General features: G+C 50.1%; 1 protein-coding gene across 1 annotated transcript in view; it reads right to left on the reverse strand.

Annotated features, from left to right (window-relative positions):
- The window catches only part of LOC140405631 (voltage-gated inwardly rectifying potassium channel KCNH2-like), a 103,450-nt gene extending 94,738 nt beyond the window's left edge, over positions 1-8,712 (reverse strand). Inside the window, exon 1 of the mRNA XM_072494170.1 lies at positions 8,266-8,712. Coding sequence (XP_072350271.1) covers positions 8,266-8,712 — 447 coding nt within the window. The remainder of the gene's footprint in view (positions 1-8,265) is intronic.
- Between the last annotated feature and the right edge of the window lie 3,626 nt (positions 8,713-12,338).

The raw sequence follows: 12,338 nt of genomic DNA on the forward strand, positions 1-12,338 counted from the left end.
CGTGTCCCTGAACTCCCACATTGAGCACGAGGAGCATAACACGGGTCTGGGATCTCCTGCCATTTTTACACTTTACCTTAACTGATTACAAATATAATATCAAATAATGAATAAGTGAAAGGAATGAGGATTTTACTTACCAATCACAATACTTACCAACCCACAAAGAGTTAAATTCCTCCCAGCTAATTGGAGCACGTTCCTTACCAGCCAATCAGGTCACTGCTTTGCTGTGATGTCACTCTTCAAGGTAAGTTTTTAAAGAGGTAAACTTACCTTCCCGACAGACCCCTGGTCACTGCTCCCGCCGAAAATCTGAAGCTATAACTTGCGGATAAAAGAAAAGAAAAGAGAGAGCTTACCTGAGATTCACTCACTCCCTTAGGTTAGAGGAGGTGGAAGGGTGGGGGACACTACAAGTGTCGTGTCTCGGGTTTAGCAACCGCCCAACTTAAATACAGGTAAAAATCAAACACTTACGCACCTACCTGAATCCCAAGCTGCACTCCGGCTCCCTCTCTCTCTCCCGCTCCCGGAAATGAATGCCACTGGAACCTGGGGATAAGTTTAAGCACCTACCTGAATCCTAAGCTGCACTCCGGCTCCCTCTCTCACTCCCGCTCCCGGAAATGAAGGCCGCTGGAACCTGGGGATAAGTTTAAGCACCTACCTGAATCCTAAGCTGCACTCCGGTTGAAAAAATGAAAAATGAAATGAAAATCACTTATTGTCACAAGTAGGCTTCAAATGAAGTTACTGTGAAAAGCCCCTAGTCGCCACATTCCGGCGCCTGTTCGGGGAGGCTGGTACGGGAATTGAATCATGCTGCTGGCCTGCCTTGGTCTGCTTTCAAAGCCAGCGATTTAGCCCTGTGCTAAACAGCTCCTCGGTATAAATCCTGTCCCTGAGAATTCTCGCGAATAATTTACCTACTACTGACGTGAGGCTCACTAGCCTATATTTTCCAGGATTATCCCTGCTACTTTCTGAATCAGCGGTACCAGTTTAGCTATTCCAAACTTCGCTGACAGTTGTGCTGCTGGCTGGGGGACTTCTGCCAAGGTCGGGGGGAGTAGCAGGGGGCGGCCAGGAGGTGGGCTGTAGGGTGGGGGTGGATGGGCACAGAACATCACTGCCACAGCCTGACCACTCCCTGTGTGAAGAAATATCTTCTCATCTCCTCATTAAGGACATTATAAAGACCAGAACTAAGGTTTATCATATTGCATAGGCTAGTGGCAGGCTGGAAGCTGAGAAACTTTCATACATAAACAAAGGAATACTAAAAAAATAATTTTAAAAAGCTGAGGTAAATTACAAAAGGAAACTAGCACAGAATATCAAAAAGGATAGAAAACGCTTCTCCAGATGCAATGAAGGGAAGAGATTCACTCAGGTGAATGTTGGCTCCTTGGAATGTGAAACCGGAGAGTTAATGGTGAGGAACACAGAAATGGCAGAGATGTTAAATTAATACTTTGCCTCAGTTTTCACGATGGACACTAATGCCATTCCTATAGGAACGGGCAATTCAGAGGGAATAGAAAGGGTGGAACTTGGAGCAATCAGCATTAACAGGAAAACGGTACTCACCAAACTCTTGGGATTGAGGGCAGAGAAGTCCCCAGGGCGTGATGGCCTACATCGTAGGGTGTTAAAGGAAGTAGGAGCGGAAATAGTGGATCCATTGGTTATAATATTCCAAAATTCCCCGGACACGGGAAAGGTTCCAGTGGATTGGGAAAATGCTAACGTAACCCCCTTATTCAAAAACTATGCAGTCACAAATTAATGTCTTACACCTAAATGACCACAACAATTGGCCAATCTAAAGATTATTAACAACTGATTTTCCCAATTGGCTCCATTGAATCCACCTGTTCACTGACCCGATCCTTCTCAGAACAAAAATAATTATTGAAGTTCCTCATAACCTCCTGGTAGGCTGTCAAAGTTTCCTCAGCTCCTGATCTCGGCTCTGGTTCCCATTGCATATAAAAGGGTGCTGACCTGCTGTTTTTCTGTCCGATCCTGTGAGCCCAAAACTCTTCAGTACTTTTCAAAGTGTGGCTTCCTGAACTCTCCTCACTGTCCTTGCTACAGACCTTTGAGTGTTGATGGGGAAGCGTTGGTTCAATGGCTGTCGACATTTGGCAGCAAAACGTTCCAGGATTTAGAGGGGGATGTAAAAGGGGAGGCGGAGTTGCGCTTCTAGTTCGGGAGAATATCACAGCTGTACTGCGAGAGGACACCTCCGAGGGCAGTGAGGCTATATGGGTAGAGATCAGGAATAAGAAGGGTGCAGTCACAATGTTGGGGGTTTACTACAGGCCTCCCAACAGCCAGCGGGAGATAGAGGAGCAGATAGGTAGACAGATTTTGGAAAAGAGTAAAAACAACAGGGTTGTGGTGATGGGAGACTTCAACTTCCCCAATATTGACTGGGACTCACTTAGTGCCAGGGGCTTAGACGGGGCGGCGTTTGTAAGGAGCATCCAGGAGGGCTTCTTAAAACAATATGTAAACAGTCCAGCTCGGGAAGGGGCGGTACTGGACCTGGTATTGGGGAATGAGCCCGGCCAGGTGGTAGATGTTTCAGTAGGGGAGCATTTCGGTAACAGTGACCACAATTCAGTAAGTTTTAAAGTACTGGTGGACAAGGATAAGAGTGGTCCTAGGATGAATGTGCTAAATTGGGGGAAGGCTAATTATAACAATATTAGGCGGGAACTGAAGAACATAGATTGGGGGCGGATGTTTGAGGGCAAATCATCATCTGACATGTGGGAGGCTTTCAAGTGTCAGTTGAAAGGAATTCAGGACCGGCATGTTCCTGTGAGGAAGAAGGATAAATACGGCAATTTTCGGGAACCTTGGATAACGAGAGATATTGTAGGCCTCGCAAAAAGAAAAAGGAGGCATTTGTCAGGGCTAAAAGGCTGGGAACAGACGAAGCCTGCGTGGAATATAAGGAAAGTAGGAAGGAACTTAAGCAAGGAGTCAGGAGGGCTAGAAGGGTTCACGAAAAGTCATTGGCAAATAGGGTTAAGGAAAATCCCAAGGCTTTTTACACGTACATAAAAAGCAAGAGGGTAGCCAGGGAAAGGGTTGGCCCACTGAAGGATAGGCAAGGGAATCTATGTGAGGAGCCAGAGGAAATGGGCGAGGTACTAAATGAATACTTTGCATCAGTATTCACCAAAGAGAAGAAATTGGTAGATGTTGAGTCTGGAGAAGGGTGTGTAGATCGCCTGGGTCACATTGAGATCCAAAAAGACGAGGTGTTGGGTGTCTTAAAAAATATTAAGGTAGATAAGTCCCCAGGGCCTGATGGGATCTACCCCAGAATACTGAAGGAGGCTGGAGAGGAAATTGCTGAGGCCTTGACAGAAATCGTTGGATCCTCACTGTCTTCAGGGGATGTCCTGGAGGACTGGAGAATAGCCAATGTTGTTCCTCTGTTTAAGAAGGGTAGCAAGGATAATCCCGGGAACTACAGGCCGGTGAGCCTTACTTCAGTGGTAGGGAAATTACTGGAGAGAATTCTTCGAGACAGGATCTACTCCCATTTGGAAGCAAATGGACGTATTAGTGAGAGGCAGCATGGTTTTGTGAAGGGGAGGTCGTGTCTCACTAACTTGATAGAGTTTTTCGAGGAGGTCACTAAGATGATGGATGCAGGTAGGGCAGTGGATGTTGTCTATTTGGACTTCAGTAAGGCCTTTGACAAGGTCTCTCATGGTAGACTAGTACAAAAGGTGAAGTCACACGGGATCAGGGGGGAGCTGGCAAGGTGGATACAGAACTGGCTAGGTCATAGAAGGCAGAGAGTAGCAATGGAAGGATGCTTTTCTAATTGGAGGGCTGTGACCAGTGGTGTTCCACAGGGATCAGTGCTGGGACCTTTGCTCTTTGTAGTATATATAAATGATTTGGAGGAAAATGTAACTGGTCTGATTAGTAAGTTTGCAGACGACACAAAGGTTGGTGGAATTGCGGATAGCGATGAGGACTGTCGGAGGATACAGCAGGATTGAGATTGTTTGGAGACTTGGGCGGAGAGATGGCAGATGGAGTTTAATCCGGACAAATGTGAGGTAATGCATTTTGGAAGGTCTAATGCAGGTAGGGAATATACAGTGAATGCGAGAACCCTCAAGAGTATTGAAAGTCAAAGAGATCTAGGAGTACAGGTCCACAGGTCATTGAAAGGGGCAACACAGGTGGAGAAGGTAGTCAAGAAGGCATACGGCATGCTTGCCTTCATTGGCCGGGGCATTGAGTATAAGAATTGGCAAGTCATGTTGCAGCTGTATAGAACCTTAGTTAGGCCACACTTGGAGTATAGTGTTCAATTCTGGTCGCCACACTACCAGAAGGATGTGGAGGCTTTAGAGAGGGTGCAGAAGAGATTTACCAGAATGTTGCCTGGTATGGAGGGCATTAGCTATGAGGAGCGGTTGAATAAACTCGGTTTGTTCTCACTGGAACGAAGGAGGTTGAGGGGAGACCTGATAGAGGTCTACAAAATTATGAGGGGCATAGACAGAGCGGATAGTCAGAGGCTTTTCCCCAGGGTAGAGGGGTCAATTACTAGGCGGCATAGGTTTAAGGTGAGAGTGGCAAGGTTTAGAGTAGATGTACGAGGCAAGTTTTTTACGCAGAGGGTAGTGGGTGCCTGGAACTCGCTACCGGAGGAGGTGGTGGAAGCAGGGACGATAGTGACATTTAAGGGGCATCTTGACAAATATATGAATAGGACGGGAATAGAGGGATACGGACCCAGGAAGTGTAGAAGATTGTAGTTTAGTCGGGCAGCATGGTCGGCACGGGCTTGGAGGGCCGAAGGGCCTGTTCCTGTGCTGTACATTTCTTTGTTCTTTGTTTGACATTGTGAGCGGTTTGCTCTCCGTTCCTACCAAGGAAGTCTGATTCTTTCTGCTCTGTGCAATGTCGAGCTGCTCCTCGCTCTTCCCCTGTGGGTGACCAGTCTGTATCTTCAGTTTTGTTAAACTGCGGCCTCTCACTTTACCGTACTGCCTTCTGCCTCGAGGAGCGAGTACCGATGGTTAATATTTTGCTTCTTTTGCAAATATTTATTTTGAAGTATCTACCAAGGTTTTGGAAGTATGTCCATGTTCTTCAGACAGACTGTTCTGTCCCATATTCCCTCGGATTCTCTTCGCTTCTTGGCCCAGACATGACTAACACAATCATTAACCCTTTACTCAACAAGGCTGGGAAAAGCCTTTGTGCCCAGCTCCCAGGAGACCTTCTGGAAAAACATTCCAGCTCTCAGCAAAAGCAACAACGAACAGCAGGAGAGAGCTGGCTTCCTCTGTCCCTGGGGGGTGGGGGGGCTTCCTCTGTCCCTGGGGGGTGGGGGGGCTTCCTCTGTCCCTGGGGGGTGGGGGGGCTTCCTCTGTCCCTGGGAGGGGGCTTCCTCTGTCCCTGGGGGGTGGGGGGGGCTTCCTCTGTCCCTGGGAGGGGGCTTCCTCTGTCCCTGGGGGGGGGGGCTTCCTCTGTCCCTGGGGGGGGGGCTGCCTCTGTCCCTGGGGGGGGGGGGCTGACTTCCTCTGTCCCTGGGGGGGGGGGGGGGGGGGGGGGGCTGCCTCTGTCCCTGGGGGGGGGGCTGGCTTCCTCTGTCCTTGGGGGGGGGGCTTCCTCTGTCACCAGGGGAGGGGGGGGGCTTCCTCTGTCACCAGGGGAGGGGGGGGGACTTCCTCTGTCACCAGGGGGGGTGCGTCCTCTGTCACCAGGGGGGGCTTTCTCTGTTACCAGGGGGGGGCTGGCTTCCTCCATCACCAGAGGGGGGCGGGGAGGGGGGGGATGTCTGGCTTCCGCTGTCACCAGAGAGGGGGGGCTGGTTTCCTCTGTCGCCAGTGGGGGGGGGGGGGGCTTCCTCTGTCACCAGGGGAGGGGGGGGCTTCCTCTGTCACCAGTGGGGGTGGGCTTCCTCTGTCACCAGGGGAGGGGGGGGCTTCCTCTGTCACCGGGGGGGGGGCTTCCTCTGTCACCAGGGGGGGCTTTCTCTGTTACCAGTGGGGGGGGGGGGCTTCCTCTGTCACCAGTGGGGGGAGGGCTTCCTCTGTCCCCGGGGGGGGGGGGGGGCTGGATTGCTCTGTCCCTGGGGGGGGGGGGGGCTGGATTGCTCTGTCCCTGGGGGGGGGGGGGGGGGGGGGGCTGGATTGCTCTGTCCCTGGGGGGGGGGGGCTGGATTGCTCTGTACCTGGGGGGGGGGGGGGCTGGATTGCTCTGTCCCTGGGGGGGGGGGGTGGGGGGGCTGGATTGCTCTGTCCCGGGGGGTCACAGAGAAAGTTCTGCAGACAAAATAATGCAATGAGTGCGGAGGCAGTGAAGGGGCTTCACTTGCTCCATGAAGCTGCTCTCCAGCTGAGTCCAGCTGAAAGGGCAAACACCAACTATTTGACTGCAGAAGCCATCACGACTGCTCAACAAAACTCTTCAATTTCATTCCTTCTCTCCAATTAACTGCCTGCACCATATTCCAAAGGACTTAACTGAATTTTATCTCTGTCAGCATCTTTTCTCCTTGTCTGTGTTTAATGTTTGTGTGTTTTTATTCTGTAATTCTACAGAAGCAGTGTTTTGAAAGGGAAAGTAAGTTGTTTAATACTTGGGGGCGGGGGGGGGTTAATCTTGTGATTTGATTTGATTTATTATTGTCACATGTATTAGTATACAGTGAAAAGTATTGTGTCTTGCCTGCTGTACAAACAATGCACACCGTACAACGAAGGAGGTTGAGGGGCGACCTGATAGAGGTATACAAAATTATGAGGGGCATAGACAGAGTGGATAGTCAGAGGCTTTTCCCCGGGGTAGAGGGGTCAATTACTAGGGGGCATAGGTTTAAGGTGAGAGGGGCAAGGTTTAGAGTAGATGTACGAGGCAAGTTTTTTACACAGAGGGTAGTGGGTGCCTGGAACTCACTACCGGAGGAGGTAGTGGAAGCAGGGACGATAGGGACATTTAAGGGGCATCTTGACAAATATATGAATAGGATGGGAATAGAGGGATACGGACCCAGGAAGTGTAGAAGATTGTAGTTTAGTCGGGCAGTATGGTCGGCACGGGCTTGGAGGGCCGAAGGGCCTGTTCCTGTGCTGTACTTTTCTTTGTTCTTTGTTCTACATAGGGAAGGAAGGAGAGACTGCAGAATATAATGTTACAGTTACAGCAAGGTGTAGTTTTAGCGGCATAGAACGAGAGTAACAGATAGAATTACAGAGTATGCTGGGCACAGCTCGCCGAAGTCGCCGCGCTCCGGCGCCACCTTAAGCATCCGATGCAGACAGGCTCGGCCTGTGAGGGTGGATGTTGTGAAGGTGGGTGCTTTGAGTGTGGATGGTGATAGGGGACGGAGGGTCAAGGGAGTCGGAGGGTATTAGAGGGCCAATGTGGGTCAGAGGACCAATGTGGGTCAGAGGGCCAATGGGGGTCAGAGGGCCAAGGGGGTCGGAGTGCCAAGGGGGTCAGAGGGTCAAGGCGTTTGAAGGGCCAAGGGGGTCAGAGGGTCAAGGGGTTGGAGTGTCGAGGGGGTCAGACGGTCAAAGGGTTTGGAGGGTCAAGGGGGTCAGATGGTCAAGGGGGTTCGAGGGTCAAGGGGGTCAGACGGTCAAGGGGGTTGGAGGGTCAAGGGGGTCAGACGGTCAAGGGGGTTGGAAGGTCAAGGGAGTTGGAGGGTCAAGGGGGTCAGATGGTCAAGGGGGTTGGAGGGTCATGGGGGTCAGACGGTCAAGGGGGTTGGAGGGTCAAGGGGTCAGAGAGTATCGTGGTGGCAGGAATGTGGGGTTGGATTACAATTATCAGCCATGATGGGTATTGAATCTTCGAATCGTAGAATCATAGAATTTACAGTGCAGAAGGAGGCCATTCAGCCCATCGAGTCTGCACCGGCCCTTGGAATGAGCACCTTACCCAAGCTCACACTGCCACCCTCTCCCTGTAACCCCCCCTAACCTTTTTGGACACTAAGGGCAATTTATCATGGCCAATCCACCTAACCCGCACATCTTTGGACTGTGGGAGGAAACCGGAGCACCCGGAGGAAACCCACGCAGACACGGGGAGAAAGTGCAGACTCCGCACAGACAGTGACCCAAGCCGGAATCGAACCTGGGACCCTGGCGCTGTGAAGCAACAGTGCTAACCACTGTGCTACCGTGCAGCCCAAATGATGCAGCAGGACGCCAGGGGCCGAGTGGCCTGTGTTGTAAACAGATTAAATCGAATATTTCTCACCTCATCAGAGCCAGATCGGAAAATGAGAAGATCGAAGGGAATTGCTGCCACCATGTCAATGAGGAACCAGCCCTTGAAGTAATGGATGGCGATTTTACTGGGATGACTAACAACTTCATCATTAATGTTCACGTAGGTGGTGCGGAAGTTGATCAGAATGTCGATGATGAACATGATGTCCACAATCAGATCCACCACGTTCAGTGGATTACAGGAATAGTCACAGTCTCGCTGGTTCACCTCTCCCTGATCATTCAGTAAGAAGGCAGCAGAATAGGGGGTGAAGATGGCCGTGTAAATGACCAGCAGCAGGATCAGCCAATCCCACACCGCCTTGAATGGGCTGTAGTGAAGAATGGTCCATTTGTGGATCCGTGGAGCTTGGAGTTTATATTCAGGCAGCACGTCCGCTCCCAGCGACAGAACCTGTGGGGAAAACAAGTGCATCTCATTCAATGAATAAGAGACAGAATCGCACCAGCCAATCAAAGAGGGTTCATGTCGCCCAATTAAATCAATCAGTGAACCCTAAAAAAAAACCCCGAACCCCGAATCGCAAACCCCAATGAGGGGCACACTGTGAGCTGGTGATATTGTCACTGCGGTAATAATCCCTGGGCCCAGGTTACCACATCTGCTGGAATTAAATTCAATTAATAAATCTGGAATTAAAAGTTAATCTCAGAGATCATAGAAACATAGAAAAGAGAAGCAGGAGGAGGCCATTCGGCCCTTCGAGCCTGCTCCACCATTCATTATCATCATGGCTGATCATCAAGTTCAATACCCTGATCCCGCCTCCCCCCCATATCCCTCGATCCCTTTAGCCCCAAGATCTGGATCGAATTCCTTCTTCAAATTACAAACAACAAAGAACAAAGAACAAAGAAATGTACAGCACAGGAACAGGACCTTCGGCCCTCCAAGCCCGTGCCGACAATGCTGCCCGACTAAACTACAATCTTCTACACTTCCTGGGTCCGTATCCCTCTATTCCCATCCTATTCATATATTTGTCAAGATGCCTCACCAGGTGATCTCACCAACATTGAGGGCATTTAAAAGTTTATTGGACAAACATATGGATGATAATGGCATAGTGTAGGTTAGATGGCTTTTGTTTCGGTGCAACATCGTGGGCCGAAGGGCCTGTACTGCGCTGTATCGTTCTATGTTCTATGTTCTATGCCCCTTAAATGTCACTATCGTCCCTGCTTCCACCACCACCTCCGGTAGCGAGTTCCAGGCACCCACTACCCTCTGTGTAAAAAACTTGCCTCGTACATCTACTCTAAACCTTGCCCCTCTCAACTTAGACCTATGCCCCCTAGTAATTGACCCCTCTACCCTGGGGAAAAGCCTCTGACTATCCACTCTGTCTATGCCCCTCATAATTTTGTATACCTCTATCAGGTCGCCCCTCAACCTCCTTCGTTCCAGTGAGAACAAACCGAGTTTATTCAATCGCTCCTCATAGCTTATGCCCTCCATACCAGGCAACATTCTGGTAAATCTCTTCTGCACCCTCTCTAAAGCCTCCACATCCTTCTGGTAGTGTGGCGACCAGAATTGAACACTATACTCCAAGTGTGGCCTAACTAAGGTTCTATACAGCTGCAACATGACTTGCCAATTCTTATACTCAATGCCCCGGCCAATGAAGGCAAGCATGCCATATGCCTTCTTGACTACCTTCTCCACCTGTGTTGCCCCTTTCAGTGACCTGTGAACCTGTACGCCTAGATCTCTCTGACTTTCAATACTCTTGTGGGTTCTCGCATTCACTGTATATTCCCTATCTGCATTAGACCTTCCAAAATGCATGACCTCACATTTGTCCGGATTAAACGCTATCTGCCATCTCTCCGCCCAAGTCTCCAAACAATCTAAATCCTGCTGTATCCTCTGACAGTCCTCACCGCTATCCGCAATTCCACCAACCTTTGTGTCGTCTGCAAACTTACTAATCAGCCCAGTTACATTTTCCTACAAATCATTTATATATAGTACGAACAGCAAAGGTCCCAGCACTGATCCCTGTGGAACACCCACTGGTCACAGCCCTCCAATTAGAAAAGCACCCCTCCATTGCTACTCTCTGCCTTCTATGACCTAGCCAGTTCTGTATCCACCTTGCCAGCTCACCCCTGATCCCGTGTGACTTCACCTTTTGTACTAGTCTACCATGAGGGACCTTGTCAAAGGCCTTACTGAAGTCCATATAGACAACATCCACTGCCCTACCTGCATCAATCATCTTAGTGACCTCCTCGAAAAAGTCTATCAAGTTAGTGAGACACGACCTCCCCTTCACAAAACCGTGCTGCCTCTCACTAATACGTCCATTTGCTTCCAAATGGGAGTAGATCCTGTCTCGAAGAATTCTTTCCAGTAATTTCCCTACCACTGAAGTAAGGCTCACCGGCCTGTAGTTCCCGGGATTATCCTTGCTACCCTTCTTAAACAGAGGAACAACATTGGCTATTCTCCAGTCCTCCGGGACATCCCCTGAAGACAGCGAGGAGCCAAAGATTTCTGTCAAGGCCTCAGCAATTTCCTCTCCAGCCTCCTTCAGTATTCTGGGGTAGATCCCATCAGGCCCTGGGGACTTATCTACCTTAATATTTTTTAAGACTCCCAACACCTCGTCTTTTTGGATCACAATGTGACCCAGGCTATCTACACCCCCTTCTCCAGACTCAACATCTACCAATTCCTTCTCTTTGGTGAATACTGATGCAAAGTGTTCATTTAGTACTTCACCCACAATGTTTTGGCTTCAACTACTTTCTGTGGGAGTGAATTCCACAGATTCACCGCTCTCTGGGTGAAGAAATTTCTCCTCACCTCAGTCCTAAAAGGTTTACCCTTTATCCTCAAACCCTGACCCCTAATTCTGGACTCCCCCACCATCGGGAACATTCTTTCTGAATCTACCCTGTCTAATCCTGTTAGAATTTTGTTAGTTTCTCTGAGATCCCCTCTCACTCTTCTAAACTCCAGTGAATATAATCCTCACCGACTTAGTCTCTCCCCATATGACAGTCCCGCCATCCCTGGAATCAGCCTGGTAAACCTTCGCTGCTCTCCCTCCACAGCAAGAACATCCTTCCTCAGGTAAGGACACCAAAACTGCCCACAATCCTCCCGGTGTGGCCTCTCCAATGCCCTGGACAATCGCAGTGCCTCTCTCCTGGCACCAGTCCACCTGCCACCTCTCAAATTCCCAAACCACACTCTCCAACAACCGCCCCCCCATCCCCGCCACACATCACTGACTGACACCTCGCTCCCACCCCACATCCCATCTTCGTGCCTGTTCCTCAGCACCCACTGGAACCCACCAGCACAACCCCTTCCTGTCCGGGTACCGTGCCCACATGTGCAGCCTGCTGTAGACCCCCTGACTCTTAAAACGTACAGCTCAAAATTTCCTCTCTGTGTCTCTGCAGGAGAAGATAGCCCATAATAAGCAGGAAAAGACCATGGCGGGGGGAAGGGGGAGGGGCATCTCAGAGAGCCGAGCCCTCGCCCCCGATGAGAAACGGACCCCGGAGATCACGGGTTTGTCTGAGGAGATGGAAGGTGGGGTTTGATAGGAAAGCTCTAGTTTTGGATCGCTCTGGTTCAGCCATTGGGCTTTCCTTCGGTGTCAGAAATAGAACAAAGAACAATCCAGCACAGGAACAGGCCCTTCGGCCCTCCAAGCCTGTACCGGCCATGATACCAACCTTGGCCAAAACCCTCAGCATTTCCTTGTGCCGTATCCCTCTGTACCCGTCCTATCCATGTAATAAATAATAAATAATAAAAAATAATCTTTATTGTCACAAGTAGGCTTACATTAACACTGCAATGAAGTTACTGTGAAAAGCCCCTAGTCGCCACATTCCGGCGCCTGTTCAGGTACACAGAGGGAGAATTCAGAATTCTCAGCTGGTACAGGAATTGAACCCGTGGTGCTGGCCTTCTTCTGCATCACAAACCAACTGACCCCCGGCAGCGGGAGGTACAGATGGAGTCAACCTGCCTCCCATCCATTGACTCCATCTACACCTCCCGCTCCTGGGGAA

This window comes from Scyliorhinus torazame, unplaced genomic scaffold (genome assembly GCF_047496885.1).
Source record: "Scyliorhinus torazame isolate Kashiwa2021f unplaced genomic scaffold, sScyTor2.1 scaffold_161, whole genome shotgun sequence".
Taxonomy (NCBI): Eukaryota; Metazoa; Chordata; class Chondrichthyes; order Carcharhiniformes; family Scyliorhinidae; genus Scyliorhinus; species Scyliorhinus torazame.